Source organism: Rana temporaria, chromosome 4, assembly GCF_905171775.1.
Source record: "Rana temporaria chromosome 4, aRanTem1.1, whole genome shotgun sequence".
NCBI lineage: Eukaryota > Metazoa > Chordata > Amphibia > Anura > Ranidae > Rana > Rana temporaria.
In genome coordinates this window covers 48,161,914-48,179,585 of record NC_053492.1, presented here as the reverse complement: position 1 = coordinate 48,179,585, position 17,672 = coordinate 48,161,914, and the positions used below count along the sequence as shown (strand labels likewise).

The window sequence follows — 17,672 nt, the reverse complement described above, 5'->3', positions numbered from 1 at the left end:
AGGCCCCTTTTTGCGATTTGGCACTGCGTCGCTTTAACTGACAATTGCGCCGTCGTGCGACGTGGCTCCCAAACAAAAGTGGCGTCCTTTTTTTTCCCACAAATAGAGCTTTCTTTTGGTGGTATTTGATCACCTCTGCGGTTTTAATTTTTTGCGCTATAAACAAAATTAGAGCGTCAATTTTGAAAACTATGCAATATTTTTTACTTGTTGCTGTAATAAATATCCCCCAAAAATATATAAAAAAAATTATTTTCCTCAGTTTAGGCCGATACGTATTCTTCTACATATTTTTGGTAAAAAAATCCCAATAAGCGTTTATCGATTGGTTTGCACAAAATTTATAGCGTGTACAAAATAGGGGATAGTTTTATTGCATTTTTATAATTTTTTTTTTTTTTTACTACTAATGTTGGCGATCAGCAATTTTTTTCGTGACTGCGACATTATGGCGGACACTTCGGACAATTTTGACACATTTTTGGGACCATTGTCATTTTCACAGCAAAAAATGCATTAAAAATGACAATTGCAGTTTGGGAGTTAACCACAAGGGGGCGCAAAAGTGTGACCTCATCTGTGTTTCTAACTGTAGGGGGGTGTGGCTGTAGGTGTGACATCATTGATTGTGGTTCTCTATATATGGGAACACACGATCGATGAAGGCGCCACAGTGAAGAACGAGGAAGCTGTGTTTACACACAGCTCTCCCCGTTCTTCAGCTCTGGGGGCCGATCGCGGGACTCCAGCGGCGATCATTTCTGTGGGTCCCGCGGTCACGGAGCTTCGGACCGGGTCGCGGGCACGCGCCCGCGACCCACGGCTGGGCATTTAACAATCACGTACAGGTACGTGATTTTGCCCAGCCATGCCATTCTGCCGACGTATATCGGCGCTAGGCGGTCCTTAAGTGGTTAAATACTTTGAATGCCCATGTGCTGTACATGACATACCTCTGACTGCCCTAATTCATACACTATGCTTCAAGTTATATACTTTGACTGCCCAGGGCCATCTCAATGCATGGACACCCCTGGGCTTTGCCCAGGGGCCCCAGGTGCATGTGGGCCCCATGGTAATCTTGTATTACATCATACTTGCCAACTGTCCTGGATTTGCTGGGACAGTCATGCTTTTACCTAGCTATCCCAGGATAGCCATGTCCTGGGCAGCGTCCCGGAACCAGTACTGTGCCCTCCTGACCTACCCTGTACTGTGCTTTTCTGCCTCCCTCTGTACTGTGCCCTTGGTGTTGATTAGTCTTTGATTTATGGCATGTGTTCTAATTGTTTAAAATAGATTTTATTGAAAGTACTAATCAATATATTTTGAATTCTATCAACTATTCATACTACAATTCTTCAGAGTAGGGGTGCAAATTGGGGCAGGCTGGTAGGGGGCCCCAGTGTATTACTTTGCCCAGGGGCCCATGATGTTATTAAGATGGCCATGTGACTGCCCATGTGCTGTACATGACATACCTCTGACTGCCGTAATTCATACACTATGCTTCATGTTACATACTTTGACTGCCCCAATAAAATCATTATGCGATACATGACATACCTGAGGCTGCCTTATTCTACACACTGTGCAGTGTGTGATATATTCAATACTTCCAAACTCCACACACTCTACTATTTTTTTCGTAGCCCAAAAAAGGACTCTTTGTGCATTGTGTTGGTATGTAACTTACTCTGGTTTGTACACTATGCCATACATTACTTACTCCAGGCTGCCTGTGCACACTGTGCGATATGGTATATAATACACACCTACCCTTTGAATGGCATGCTCTATGTTATTCTGTATACTTCCACAATATGTTGCATAGCCCAAAACATAGGTGTGAGCAAAGGGTGTGCCGGAGGTGCCTAGGCACACCCTAATCACCCCATTCACATTAGCATTATCGCTCTGTGTTCCGGCAGGAAGATGAGAAAGATCTCCCTTTTACTGATTCTGTCATAAGAGAAGTGTTTCACTTCTCTTTCACTGTGCCAGCAGGGGTCATATTGTCATATAATATATATTTATGAGAAAATGGTGGTAAAAAACAAGGCCCTCTATGAACCACCCCCACTGCGCTCGACTGGAGATAAACAAAAGAATCAAAATATATAAATGAAATACATATAGTGGTGAGCTATAGCTGCTGCTCTTAGCAAAAATATAAATGTGACAAACAATACCTATAATGACACCCCAGTGTATAATGTGTCAATATGTGTAAATGAAGCAGCGCATGTAAACAAATAAATAATTAATCACATAAACAATTTAACTGAATAAACAGATGAAGTGATTACCACCTTATATGTGAAAATATATATATACCGTGTTTCCCCGAAAATAAGCCCGGGTCTTATATTAATTATGCCAACAAAAGACACAGTAGGGCTTAATTTCAGGGTAGGTCTTACTATGTAATGTGATGTCTTCTCTCCCCCTCTCCCTCCCTGCCTGTCAGGAATCCCCAGTGTGAACTGAGTTAAAATGCTAGTAAAATCCTATAATCCACTCTATTACAGTATTAAATAATGTACAATGTGTGTGTTTCTGTAATATAATTGTGCCAAATACCTTTGTTATAGAGCCGCTCTGTGCTTCTGCTACCCACCGGAGCTCTCTTCCCCCGCAATTATATTACAGAAACACACACATTGTACATTATATACTACTGTAATAGAGTGGATTATAGGATTTTACAAGCATTTTTAACTAGGGCTTATTTTCAGGGTAGGGCTTATATTGCAGCCCTCCTGGAAAATAACGCTAGGTCTTATTTTCAGGATAGGTCTTATTTTTGGGGAAACAGGGTATATAACAGTGCAAATACGATCATAGAACTGCACAAAGACAATAAAAAAAGTCTATGGGTCCATGAATATGAAGAATCCAAATGAAACTGTGATTAGTGCGTAATATCACAAAACAAATCTTCTATTATTCTTCCACCACACCCAAGTGTTGAAAGTGAATCCACCACCCTTGTAGACTGCGCACTCACCGCAACACTTTGCCTCACACTCTCGTGTTTTGGCAAAAGCGTTTTAGGTAGGATCCCAAGGATCAAACAGGTAGGTATCCGTTTCCAGGCAATGCAATCCAGGGCGGTTTTAACATAAATAAAGAAAAAGAAGTGCACAAAATAGTGTGATATTGTAAACCAACTTTAATAACACTTCTAAAGCAAATCTTCCAAAATATCACTCACAAACAAACTTGAAAATCAGGCAGTGAACAAATCCAAACAAAAGCCAAGGTGATGGACAGAAAAAATTTCTCCAGATATGACAGTGGTCACGGCGGACCACAGAGCAGCCCAAAACACGTACTCACAACCCTTTGGTGAATGGAGACAGATGTTTTACAGATCAGGTGCCTGTCCTGGCTAAAAACGTCCCATAAGTAAACCAATTCAGGGTAGACTTGTAGAAATTGGCAATTAAGTCACTTCTACAAGTCTACCCTGAATTGGTTTACTTATGGGACGTTTTTAGCCAGGACAGGCACCTGATCTGTAAAACATCTGACTCCAAAGGGTTGTGAGTACGTGTTTTGGGCTGCTCTGTGGTCCGCCGTGACCACTGTCATATCTGGAGAAATTTTTTCTGTCCATCACCTTGGCTTTTGTTTGGATTTGTTCACTGCCTGATTTTCAAGTTTGTTTGTGAGTGATATTTTGGAAGATTTTCTTTAGAAGTGTTATTAAAGTTGGTTTACAATATCACACTATTTTGTGCACTTCTTTTTCTTTATTTATGTTAAAACCGCCCTGGATTGCATTGCCTGGAAACGGATACCTACCTGTTTGATCCTTGGGATCCTACCTAAAACGCTTTTGCCAAAACACGAGAGTGTGAGGCAAAGTGTTGCGGTGAGTGCGCAGTCTACAAGGGTGGTGGATTCACTTTCAACACTTTGGTGTGGTGGAAGAATAATAGAAGATTTGTTTTGTGATATTACGCACTAATCACAGTTTCATTTGGATTCTTCATATTCATGGACCCATAGACTTTTTTTATTGTCTTTGTGCAGTTCTATGATCGTATTTGCACTGTTATATATATATATATTTTTTCACATATAAGGTGGTAATCACTGTTTATTCAGTTAAATTGTTTATGTGATTAATTATTTATTTGTTTACATGCGCTGCTTCATATAATATATATTATTCATACTAAAAGTTAATTATACCACTACGTACACTATGCTATGACCTACTATTGCAGACATAATGGATTGCCTTACTCTGTATGTTGGACAATAACTGACAAACTCCATACCAGGCCTGTCTGAATGCTGTGCCCTACGATATATACTCTTCACTGCTAATAATTACAGTATTGTCATACAGCAAATATTAATTCCAGAAGTTATTCGTACCACTGCACACACTATGCTAAGACCTAATGTGGACAGATGGCTTGCCCTATATTGTATAGCGGGTACTAACAACTCCACACCAGTCCAATTTAAAGCCATGCTATAAATGTTCCCTACTGTTAAGCCTCGTACACATGACCAGTTTTCCCAACGGGAAAACTGCCATGAGAGCTTTTGGCCGGGAATCCCGGCCGTGTGTATGGTCCATAGCAGTTTTCCCAACAGGAAACCTGCTGGGAAAAAAAAGAGAACCAGCTCTCTTTTTTCCTACCGGGATTCCCGGTGGTCTTTTTCCCGGCAGTTTTCCTATGTGAAAAACTGCGATGGAGCATACACACGGCCGGGATTCCCGACCAAAGCTCCATCGCAGTTTTCCTGTCGGGAAAACCTCTTGTATGTAGGGGGAAAAACTTACTGAGCAGGTTCTCGGTTTTCCCCTCGGGAATCCCATACGTGTGTACTAGGCAACATAAGTCACAGTATTGGCATATAGCAGATATTATTCATATTAGAAGTTATTTGTACCACTCCGTACACTATGCTATGTCCTACTGTGGACATTATGAATTGCCTTATTCTGTATGATGGGCACTAACTTACAAACGTCACACCAGTCAGTGAAAGGAATAGATCCCCATCGTTGGTGTCAGTGGGAGGAATAGTGCCCCATCATTTGCGCCTGTGAAAGAAAAAGAGCTCCATTGTTGGTATCAGTGCAAGGAATAGCGCCCCTCATTGGTATCAGTGGGAGGAATAGTGCTCCATCATTGGTGTCTATGAATGAAATAGAGCTCCATCGATGGTGTCGTGGAAGGAATAGTGCCCCTCATTGGTATCAGTGGGAGGAATAGTACTCCATCGTTTGTATCAGTAGAAGGAATAGTGCCCCTCATTGGTAGGGATGAGCTTCGCGTTCGATACGAACGTATGTTCGACTCGAACATCGGTCGTTCGATCGTTCGATGAAACTCGAACAAAACGGGTCGTTCGCGCCAAATTCGAATGACGCAAAACGTCCCATAATTCACTGCGCCGTTGAGCGCTGATGATTGGCCAAACATGCTGTATGTCCCGCATGCTTGGCCAATCACAGCGCGCAAAAAAAAAAAGAGCCATAATTGGCCAAAGCCAGGCTGGCTTTGGCCAATTATGGCTCAGGGGGGTTTAGTACACGCCCCACACTATAAAAGGCAGCCTGTACGTTACTTCACGTGTGCTATTTATTTGCACAGAAACGCAGTCGCTGTTAATGCAAGTGGGCTATTGAATTGCACAGAAACGCAGTCGTTCTTACTGCGTGTGTGCTGTTTAATAGCAACTAAACGCAGTTGGTGTCACTGCGCGTGTGCGGTTACATAGCACCTGAACGCAGTCGCTCTTACTGCGCGGGTGCTGTTTAATACCACCTAAACGCAGTTGGTGTCACTACGTGTGTGCTGTTACATAGCACCTGAACGCAGTCGCTCTTACTGCATGGGTGCTGTTTAATACCACCTAAACGCAGTTGGTGTCACTGCGTGTGTGCTGTTACATACCACCGGAACGCAGTCGCTCTTACTGCGCGGGTGCTGTTTAATACCACCTAAACACAGTTGGTGTCACTGCGTGTGTGCTGTTACATAGCACCTGAACGCAGTCGCTCTTACTGCGCGCGTGCAGTTTACTAACACCTGAATGCAGTTGGTGTCACTGCGTCTGTTTTGTTACTTAGCACCTGAACGCAGTCGCTCTTACTGCGCGTGTGCAGTTTAATACCACCTGAACGCAGTACTGATGCAATACTTTGCACGTGGCTCCTTGTTGCTCTCCAATCACAGTTATTGGGAGGGGTTGCAGTGTTGTGTTGTGCCTAAGGCCTAATTTTTCTGCCCCTGTGTAACAGGGGCGTCTAATAACAATTTTTGATGCAATACTTTTCACGTGGCTTCTTGTTGCGCTCCAATTACAGATATTGGGAGGGGTTGCAGTGTTGTGTTGTGCCTACGGACAAATTTTTGTGCCCCTGTGTAACAGGGGCGTCTAATAACAATTTTTGATGCAATACTTTGCACGTGGCCTAGGGCACAATTTTTGTGCCCCTGTGTAACAGGGGCGCCTAATAATTTTTGATGCAAAACTTTGCACGTGGCTCCTTGTTGCGCTCCAATTACAGATATTGGGAGGGGTTGCAGTGTTGTGCCTACGGACACATTTTTGTGCCCCTGTGTAACAGGGGCATCTAATAACAATTTTTGATGCAATACTTTGCACGTGGCTCCTTGTTGCGCTCCAATTACAGTTATTGGGAGGGGTTGCAGTGTTGTGTTGTGCCTAAGGCCTAATTTTTCTGCCCCTGTTTAAGAGGGGCGCCTAATATTAATTTTTGATGCAATACTTTGCACGTGGCTCTTTGTTGCGCTACAATTACAGTATGTTTGAGGGGTGCCCTTTTTTCTACAATTTTGCTTTCACAAAAAAATAATGGCCCCCCCACCACCCCTAAAATAATCGAGATATTGTTCCCACACAGCACGTGCGCAAGCAGTATTAAATTACTTTGTTCTTATAATAATTTAATGTTGTGCAGGGACATTTCTAAACACGTGCCACTACTAGAGACACACAGCAGGTGTGCTATTTAAAGGAATTTTTCATTTTTTTTTTCACTTTAAGCATCATTAAAATCGCTGCTCCGGAAAAACGGCCGTTTTTAAAACTTTCTTTTCCATTGATACATGTTCCCTGGGGCAAGACCCGGGTTCTGAAAGACTTTTTCCAACATTAAATTGAATATTGGTCTTTAAAATTAGCGTTTTTGAATTCGAACGTTCGAGTCCCATTGACTTCAATGTGGTTCTAAATGTTTGTGCGAACCCGCGGTCTGTTCGAACGTTCTGGTGCGAACCGAACCCGGGTATGTTCGGCTCATCCCTACTCATTGGTATCAGTGGGAGGAATAGTGCTCCATCGTTGGTATCAGTGGAAGGAATAGTGCCCCTTATTGGTATCAGTGGGAGGAATAGTGCTCCATCATTGGTGTCATTGGGTGGAATAGTGCCCCTCATTGGTATCAGTGGGAGGAATAGTGCTCCATCATTGGTGTCATTGGGTGGAATCGTGCTCCATCATTGGTGTCTGTGAAAGAAATAGAGCTCCATCGTTGGTGTCAGTGGAAGGAATAGTGCCTCATCATTGGTATCAGTGGGAGGAATAGTGTCCCATCATTAATGTCAGTGGAAGGAATAGTGCCCCGTCATTGGTGTCAGTGGAAGGAATAGTGCCCCCCTCATTGGTGTCAGTGGAAGGAACAGTGCCCCCTCATTGGTGTCAATACAGACGAAGTTTGTGATTGGCAACTATCTATAATTATGTCAGTTTTCTCTGTCCGTGTATCCTTTATCGTTTCAACCAATGAGAACAGACTTGGTACTATTCAGGCTCCGGTAAAATGGCGCCGAGCCCATTTCCTGATGAGGTGCTCCTTCTGGTGAGAGTTTAAGAATTACCACTTCGGGTGAAGCACCTTATTGAAGCTTTTTTTGCACTTTTAGAAAGTCACGATGATTGGATTTCACAGAAGATTTTAATTAGTTTTTGCACTATATGGACTCTGACTTTTGTAAATGATTGATTACACATGTGTGGCACTTTATATTATATTGGGTTAATATTATTTTAACTTTTACACATATGGTCCTATTGCGCCCTTCACTATATTTCAATAGTTCCCCATAGTTGGTGTCAGTGGGAGGAATAGTGCCCCATCATTGGTGTCAGTGGGAGGAATAGTGTCCCATCATTGGTGTCAGTGGGAGGAATAGTGTCCCATCATTGGTGTCAGTGGGAGGAATAGTGCTCCCGTCACTGGTGTCAGAGGAAGATGTTATTCCCCATCACTGGCATCAGTGGGAGGAATAATACCCCATTGTTGCTGTCAGAGGCAGATACTATGCCCCACGGTGGGAGGAGATGTGTCCCAAGGGCTTTATAAAGGCAAGCAAAGGGCCACATCTGGCCCGTAGTCTTCAGTTTGGAGACCACTGCACTAGGACATTGTCCTTCCATTAAGGCCCCTTTCACATTGAGGTGTTTTTCATGCGGTACAGCGCTAAAAATAGCGCTGCTATACCGCATGAAAAAACCTGCCCTGTAGTGTTCAATGTGAAAGCCCGAAGGCTTTCACACTGAAGCGGTGCGCTAGCAGGAGCGCTCCAAAAGTCCTGCTAGCCGCATCTTTACCGCGGTATAGGAGCGGTGTGTTCACCGCTCCTATACCGCGCCTTCCCATTGAAATCAATGGCAAACGCGGGCGGTATTAACCCTTTTTCGGCCGCTAGCAGGGGTTAAAACCTCACCGCTAGCGCCTGAATATTGCGGTAAATACGACGGTATAGCGGCGCTACAAATAGCGTGGCTATACCGTCACCGCGGCTGCACGCCTCAATGTGAAAGCAGCCTAAAGCTATTGTATTGCAAATATATTTCTATAGTATTATTTAGAAATAAATAAGTTTTAATTTATTTTAAGCACTTTTTTTCAGGGTATGGGAAGTCTTGTACCTGACAGACGTGTATGATTGTGCTGTGTGCATCACTGTGGGCTCTCTGAAAAAAAAAAAGAACAACTGACAATATTTACAGCTGCCATAAAAGTGTGTCTGGCAGTTGAAAAGGCAAGCAGACACCTTCCTATTGCGACTTCTGTTCAGACCCCCTAAATCTTCATTTTCACACTCCTCCCGGGCAGAGAGGCACAGGCAACTTAACTGTTTTATCATCAGGAAAAAGGATGTTAATAAAGAGGAAAACTGCAATTTATGAGCGTTGTTTATGGCATGCTACGGTTTTACAAGAGAACTCCCCGACACACGCTGGACCCGGCACTCTATAATTTGGTAAGGAAGCCATAAAATTGAACTTGTTGAAATAAACCAGTTTTCAAAGTAACACGGACATAATTGGAAGATTAGACTCATGTGCGGGGTCTGGAACGCTGGCTTGCTGGTCTTCGTTAAGATCAGGGCTTCTAGTTAACATATATAATATTGCAGGAAAAAAGAATTAGTTATACAACAGAATCAAAGGTAGGAAGCAAAGTTGTTTGGGGGAAAAACAGAACACAGCTGTTATCGTTACATGCTTAAATTAGTTTTTGTAACTCGAAAAATGTTTCATTTACCGGAAGCCGGCCGCGCGCCTTGACTCGCGTAAAGCAGAATGCCAGCCAAATGGCCAAAATTCACCTAAAAATCCATCTTTATGAATGATTTTACCTGCGAAAACATTTGTAATTCTGTTCAGCCACTTTAGTGATTCTCACACGTCTATCTCACTGTAGCCTGAAGGATAGTGAAGCTACGCTTCAGTTCAAAAGTGTAACTGCCCTACCTCCACCCTGCCTATTTAACAAGAAAAAACAAACATAAAAAAGTGCAGCGCATATATGATAAATAAACACCTATATATTACATATGGTTTCTAACAGTGAATAATAAACAAATAAATACATATATATATATATTAGGGCTGTTACTGATTAAAATGTTCGCGTTCGATTAATCGTTTTTTTTTATCGATTAATCGACTAATTTCGATTAATTATAACGCACATACAGATCCAACTACTTTTAGCTGATCTCCTTGCAGGCTGATTCCCAGTGCAGCTACCAACCACTGGAAAAATGGATAGCAGGATACAAAAAAACAAACAAAGGCAGCGCTCGATGGGAATAGCATTAAAACTTTTATAGTCTTCAATCGATGTAGCTACATAAACTGTAAAAATGGTGCGAGTAATACCAAACGGTAGCAAAAGCAGTCATAAAAACATGTAGCTAAGTATGATACTGATATAAAAATGTGTATAACGATACCACTGCTGAATCCAGATGAGGAGAGGATAACATCAGTCCATCGGCATGTCCCGTGAAGGGAACTATCACAACTCCCAGTGGATGGTTGTAGAATCCCAGGTTGATAGAGGGAAGTGTAACAGCCCTTGCGTGTGGCAGATAGTGAGGTCCCGCCGGCATGCAGATATGAAGGCACAGCAAAGGAGCCCTTCAGATGGACACGGCAAGCCCCGTCGGTTTCTGTGACATCACCGGATCTCACAAGAAAACTCCCTGAAGGCCCAGAAGCTGGCGGAGAGGTGAGTACCAATCAAAAAAATGTTGATTGATCAAAAAAATTTAAGATTAATCGATAAATTAATAGTTAATTTCCACAGCCCTAATATATATATATATATCACCAAATAAATTGAACACTCACTAAATGTTCAGAAAAAGTCCTAAGTGAATAGAGTGATCATAGTCCCTATATTCTAAAACGTGAAGTTCGACCCCATCATATATTTTTAGTTCTGTTTTATTTTTGTTATGTGGCCTCTACCTATGGTTAATTAAATTAAATAGATCATACTTTGTCTTTATCTGTTCTCTGTGGGCTTGGTACTTTCACCAAGTTCCCAGACAACAGTGTATTTATTTCTTGGTTCTCTCTTCGTGCCATGACTATATAAATACCATAGATATTGCCGCCCCAATCCCGGCTGCAGTAGGTTCTCAGAGGGGCAGCAGGGACTCGGGTGGCTTTAATTTCATGTTTGGTTAGAACTTATTAGGTATTATCCATATATGTATACTTTATTAATGTGTCTACCCAACATTTATTTCTATGTACCTTTTTTTTTCCAAGCACTGGCTACGGTAATTTAAATGTTATCCATATCATTTATAACAAAACTTTCATCTACTTTTATCAATCGGGTAAACCTATGTTGGGTTTATGACCCGGTTGTTGTTGTTGTTGTTATGTTTGTCTAAAAATTTGAAATTAAAAATTTATTGAACTCTATATTCTAAAACGTGAAGTAAAGGAAACCGCCACCATCCAATACTCCACTGGTGCCGTTTTTACCCACAAGCACTGTTTTTTTCTTGCCTACATTCTATTTCATTTATATACAGTATTATGCTATGTCCCCATTTCTTTTTCCTTCAATTTACATCCCATTGGCTCTACTTCCCGGCCCTCATTGGGTCTCCACCTGGAAGCTACTTACCATGGAAGCACCCTCGTGTTTACGTTGATTGGTGTGGGTATTGTTTGTTTGGGAACTACAGCTGAGAAAACAGTTCTTCCAGTGGTTCATACCATGCCCAGTTGACCCTTTTGAACATACGTTCTTTTGGGTTCAATGCCTTTGGTAAGCCTCTTCTATATTAAATGGTGGTGGTTTCCTTTACTTTACGTTCCAGAATATAGGGACTATCAGCGCTCTATTCACTTAGGACTTTTTCTGAACATTTATTGTGATTGTTCAATTTATTTGGTGATATATATATATATGTTTATTTAATATGGTAAGCAGTGGTTTGAGGGCTCTCCTCTTCTGAATGGTAGACGGAGACAAGTCGGCAAAGATTTGGATCTCGTGACCCTGGAATGAGAGCTTTGACATGGACCGTGATTTGCGCATCACCTCCTCCTTAACCGTATAGAAGTGTGGCTTCACCACAATGTCTCTGGGGAGGCCGTCAGACCTTGGTGGCCGCAGGGCCCTATGAGCTCGGTCGAGCTCCAGCCTGTGGAGAGGAATGTCAGGGATCAGTTCCTTGATGAGTGACCGAATTGTGTCAGGGACATCTTTGTAGGATTCAGGGAGCCCCCTAACCCTGAAGTTGTAGCGCCTGTTCCTGTTCTCAAGTTCGTCTATTTTAGCATGTGCCGTCTCGAGTTGATCCTGCAGGGTCTGGATGCAGTTGGTATTTTGATTTGTTCTTGCAATGGTGGTTTCTAAATGGTTTTCAACCAGTTCAATTCGGGAACCTATGGAGTGGAGGTCTGCCTTAATATCATTAGTAATCTTGGTGGCAGTGTCATGCAAGCCCCTGTCCAGGAGCTCAGCAAATTTAGAAAACATGTCTGCCATGGACATAGGAGGGACCAAGCCTGAATCCCCAGCCTGTATTAGCTGCTGGGGGGGGGGGGGGGCGGCTTCCATGGGGGAAAGACCCAGCTCCTCCAGGGTCTGATTCAGCAGGGATTCCATTGAGGCAGGGGAGACAGGACCCTGTGCAACTGTACTCACTGTGAGGCCGAGCATCTGAGAGTGGGATGATGCTGCGGCTGGAGTGCTGGCTAGGTGGACCTGGGCTGTGTGAGGAGGAGAGGCCGCCAATTTGGGACTCGCGGCCCGCTCATTCTCCGTCCCGGAGAATGTCCCCGAGTGCATTGGGGGAGTCTGCGGGGTGTCAGCTATCCGGGGGGGGGGGGTAAATCCAGGCGAATGTGGCAGTGCTCGCGGCGCTGGAGGTCCCGGTCGGCTGGAGTGGAGCGGAGCTCTCTGACTAGGCGTCCATGTCAGGAGCTGCCGCCTATATATGTTTATTTATTTGTTTATTATTCATTGTTGGACACCATATGTAATATATAGGTGTTTATTTATCATATAAGCGCTGCACTTTTTATGTTTGCTTTGTATTTACCATTTGTTCACTGGTAGTGTCAGCTGCTCACATTCAGACAGCGCGGAATTTTTCTTGTATTTTGTTTTCACTCCTATTTAACAATAAGCCCCCATTCACACTAGAATAAGATCTGACTAGGTTGTTTTTTTTTGCATGTTTTTAATTGTGATACAGGAGTATCTTTGGGCCTGGTTGGTACATTTTTGGTCTCACTGACTTATTATAGGAGCGCCTGAAAACGCACATGACACACATTTTTGCACATTCATTTTTGCACAAACTTACCTTTTCTAGTGTCAGGGGGTCAGAGGTTGAGCTACAGGCACCTGAATGCTCAAATGTGAACAAGGGCAGTTGGAAAGACCAGGATCCCTACAATTAGGTGTTGCTGGCATGGTGGTGTGTTGGGGGAAGTGCATTAGTAGCGTGGTTTCCGACCGGAGTTTAACAGTGTGCAGTCATTTGCCATCCTTAGGCCATATATGTACAGCTTCAGAACATGCAGTTATACTAGAGTTATGGCTGCAGATGCAGCCATGATCCTGGTGTCATATTTAATGCCAGCAATGGGCTTTATGGTCGCTGGCAGTGCCAGTATCACTTTTACAGGGCTCTAAAGGGGCCCTACTGCCGTTCCTGGGCTCCCCCATTCCACCAGGGAGCACGGGACTTCTGAAGGCTGCAAAAAAACTGCTTGTGAAGTATCCCTGCTTCAGTTCACAAGCTGGCCAGTCTCCAGGTTGATCTTTATCCACAAATGTAAAATTTAGGAGCTTTATTTTTTTTAGTTTTGGATAGAGTAGGGAATGGTCAATTTTTCATTTTTTTCAGCTGTCTGTGGCATCACTAGAACCAAAAAGCTAGTGTTGTACTGGTGTATCCTGGCAATACTGTTGAATGCAATGGGAGGTTACCTGTATAATACTAGCTACGGCGCTGCAAGCGACATCTTGTCCTTTGAGTTGATCTATACCACAAGACTTACCAATGGTCTTATTCCAATGGCACGTTCATATAAAGACTCTGTTGATACCTCTATGCTACTGATGAAGCTTTTTAGCGAAACGTGTTGAGTTTTGACTTGGTCTGAATTTAAGGTTGAACAAATGAGGGCATTTTGTGTGGCATATGAGCTAAGTTAAGAAGGATAAGTCATTGGAGGCTTTTATTATACTGTATGTCATTGGTCATTCAATGATGTATCTATGTTGGTCTACACCAGGGGTGTCCAACCTGTGGCCCACGGGCCGCATGTGGCCCAAGATAGCTCTGAATGTGGCCCAATTTTAAAATAAATAATTTATATAAAAATGTTGATATTTTTGGAGGGAATGTTTTTTTGAAGCCTTTCTGAAGAAAAATGTGACAGTGTCTCTTCCTTTGATTCCTATGCCATGTACACACGATCAGTCCATCCGATGAGAATGGACCGATGGACCGTTTCCATCGGTTAACCGATGAAGCTGACTGATGGTCCGTCGCGCCTACACACCATCGGTTAAAAAAACGATCGTGTCAGAACACGGTGATGTAAAACACAATGGCGTGCTGAAAAAAAATGAAGTTCAATGCTTCCAAGCATGCGTCGACTTGATTCTGAGCATGCGTGGATTTTTAACCGATGAACGTACCTACCCATCGGTTAGGAATCCATCGGTTAAATTTAAAGCAAGTTGACTTTTTTTTAACCAATGGTTAAATAACCTATGGGGCCCACACACGATCGGTTTTGACCGGTGAAAACGGTCCATCAGACAGTTGTCCTCTGTTTAACCTATCGTGTGTACGAGGCCTTATAAGTTTTATTTCCCCCGAAAAAATATCCTACTCTTCACAATCATGCCTCAATCGTTTTCGGCATCACCTATGTTTGTGAGAAACAATTTTCAAGGATGAAGCACACAAGGGGCAACATTTCTGATGAGCACCCTGAAAATTTATTGAGAATTGCATCAAACCAGATATTAATGCATTCGTTTATCAAAAACTGTCAAATCGCACTAGTTTTATGTTTCCCTCTTTTACAAAAAACATTATACAAAAAAAATGAAGTTTTATTACGTTAAAATATATAGGCCCGGATTAAGATACGAGTTACGACAGCGTATCTCGGGATACGCCGTCGTAACTCTGAGTGTGCGGGGTCGTATGAATGCGTCTGATTCTTAGAATCAGTTACGCATAGATTTCCCTAAGATCCGACCGGCGCATATTTACGCTGGCTGCTAGGTGGCGCTTCCGTAGATTTACGTGAGGAATATGCAAATTAGGTAGATACGCCGATTCAGAAACGTACGTCCGCCCGGCGCATTTTTTTACGTCGTTTACGTTAGTCTTTTTCCGGCGTAAAGTTACCCCTGCTATATGAGGCGTATCCTATGTTAAGTATGGACGTCGGGCCAGCGTAAAAATTTTCGTTGTTTGCGTAAGTTGTTCGCGAATAGGGCTGTACGTAAGTTACGTTCACGTCGAAAGCATTGCCTATTTGCAGCGGAATTTGGAGCATGCGCACTGGGATACATTCACGGACGCGCATGCGCGGTTAGTCAAAAAAGTCATTTACGTGGGGTCAGCCTTCATTACCATACAACACGCCCACTGCATGGAGAATTTGAATTCTGCGTGCTTACGCCGGACCACATACGCTACGCCGCCTTAACTTAGGGTGCAAGTTCTTTCTGAATACGGAACTTGCGCCCTAAGTTACGGCGGAGTAATGTATTTGAGATACGTTACGCCTGCCGATAGATACGAAAATGTATCTGAATCCGGGCCATAGTACGTAAAATATATAGTACGTTATCTATTTAGGTGATCGCTAACTTGTGATCTGCCCAACTTTTTCTGTTTATCAGCTATCCTTATTGTTACTGTATTTTATGTGAAGCCCAAGACAATTTATCTTCTTCCAATGAGGCACAGGAAGGTTCGACACCCCTGGTCTACACCATTTTAATAAATTTTAACTACTTTTGTAATAAATCTGTATTTTTATCCAAACATTTTGTGTTGCTGATTTTGATGGCACCAGGAAAGTTCCATATAACCTTGCATTGGTTCTGACTACACCAAGGGGTGAGGGGCCATTGTTTACCTCTCCATATACCTGTATGAGTATGTTAGATTATATACTTACCTTATTGCACATTGCCGGGCATGCCATTATCTTTTTTGGCAAGATTCCTGTGGAATGCAGTGCAGCCTAAATTTCATGAGAAGATACTCTAGTCCAGAGCGTCTTCTTGCAAGATCCAGGCTGTTCTGTATTTCTCAGGATCCCACCAGAAGGAGTGTGGGGGGTCACTATTGCTGAGGTGTTACTGGTGGAAGATGAGGTTGAGGTAGGTATACTTAGTTTACAATTTTTTTTTTACAGTTATGTTTTCAGGGCACTACCATGTAGTGATTTTTTACAGGCGGAAAGGACATGGACCATTTTTCTGCAAGGTCAGTATATTGCTCCCTAAGCTAGCCACAAGGCATGGTCTATCTGGAAATGACTATGAGTGAAGGAAAGAAATAACAGAAAAAGCATGGAGGAATACCTGGAGGTGATGTCACATTAAATATCAGGCACCAGTTGGATCCAGAACTTGAGATGGCCAGGTTGGAGAAGTTAGCCCATCCATCTTGTATCAGCACCGTGGTGTTTCCTGGAAAGCCAAACATGTCTCAAGTTTAGAGCAGTAGTTGAATGGTCAGGTACACCAGAAATATATATACTTAGCAAGACATAAGGTAAACTATAATATTTTAAATGTTTTGATTTATTAAATAAACAAAAGATCATCATTAAAAAAATTTACTGCAAAACTCAAGATTATGACATAAAACACTGCCTGTTGTGTCCCCTACCCCTGCCAAATAAATACGATTTGTACCGCCAAACTTTTTTTTTTAAAGTCAGCAGCTACAAATACTGCAGCTGCTGGTTTTTAAAATAAGGACACTTACCTGTCCAGGGCGCCCGCGATGTCGGCACCCAAAGCTGATCTATCGCTCGACTCTTGTGTGCAGCCACTGCCATTTTCGGTAAGGGAATCAGGAAGTGAAGGAAGTGAAGCCTTGTAACATCACTTCTTGGTTCCCTACTGTGCATGCGAGACTCGCGCTGCGCTATCCCACTGGTCCCTGCAGTCTTCTGGGATCTATGTGGCTCCCAGAAGACAGCGGGGGGGACGGATGAAGGAAGTGGCATAGATACCCACGGGTGGCTTGGGTATCTATGCCCGAAAGTGGAAGCAAATACCTGTATCTGCCCCCCCCTCCCCCTTGAAAGGTACCGAACGTGACACCAGAAAAGAAGAAGTTAAATTTTTGAGTGGAACTCCGGTTTAAAGCGTCATTTTATTTTTAGGGAAGACAATCTGTACACCATTGACTGCACAAGGTGCCTCAGAGCTTGTAAGCATCTTAAAGCGGAGGTCCACCTAAAGAATAAATATTAAAAGTCAGCAGCAGCAGCTCGGCTTCGGCTGCCGCGATGTCGGCAGCCAAAGCCGAGCATTCACTCGTCTCTCAGGTGCCCCCGCCGCCATTCTCGTGAGGGAATCACGAAGTGAATCGTTGCAGCTCCACTGGCAGGTTCCCTACTGCGCATGTGCGAGTCGTGCTGCGTGTCCTAAATGGTCCCCACTGTGTTGTGGGACCTGTGTGTTTCCCAGAAGACAGCGGGGGGGGGGGGGGGGGAGTCAGTGCGTGCGTGTATTATACAGGTATCTGCACCACCCTTCCCCCTGAAAGGTGCCAAATGTGACACCGGAGGGGGGAGGGTTCCGAAAAGCGGAGGTTCACTTTTTGTGTGGACCTCCACTTTAATGCTTGCAA

The 17,672-nt window shown here is 43.2% G+C and overlaps 1 protein-coding gene across 1 annotated transcript in view; it reads right to left on the bottom strand.

The window, feature by feature from the left end:
- The window catches only part of LOC120936192 (fibrocystin-like), a 123,461-nt gene that overhangs the window by 46,691 nt on the left and 59,098 nt on the right, over window positions 1-17,672 (bottom strand). Inside the window, exon 4 of the mRNA XM_040348360.1 lies at window positions 16,391-16,498. Within this exon, the coding sequence (XP_040204294.1) occupies window positions 16,391-16,498 (108 nt within the window). The remainder of the gene's footprint in view (window positions 1-16,390; window positions 16,499-17,672) is intronic.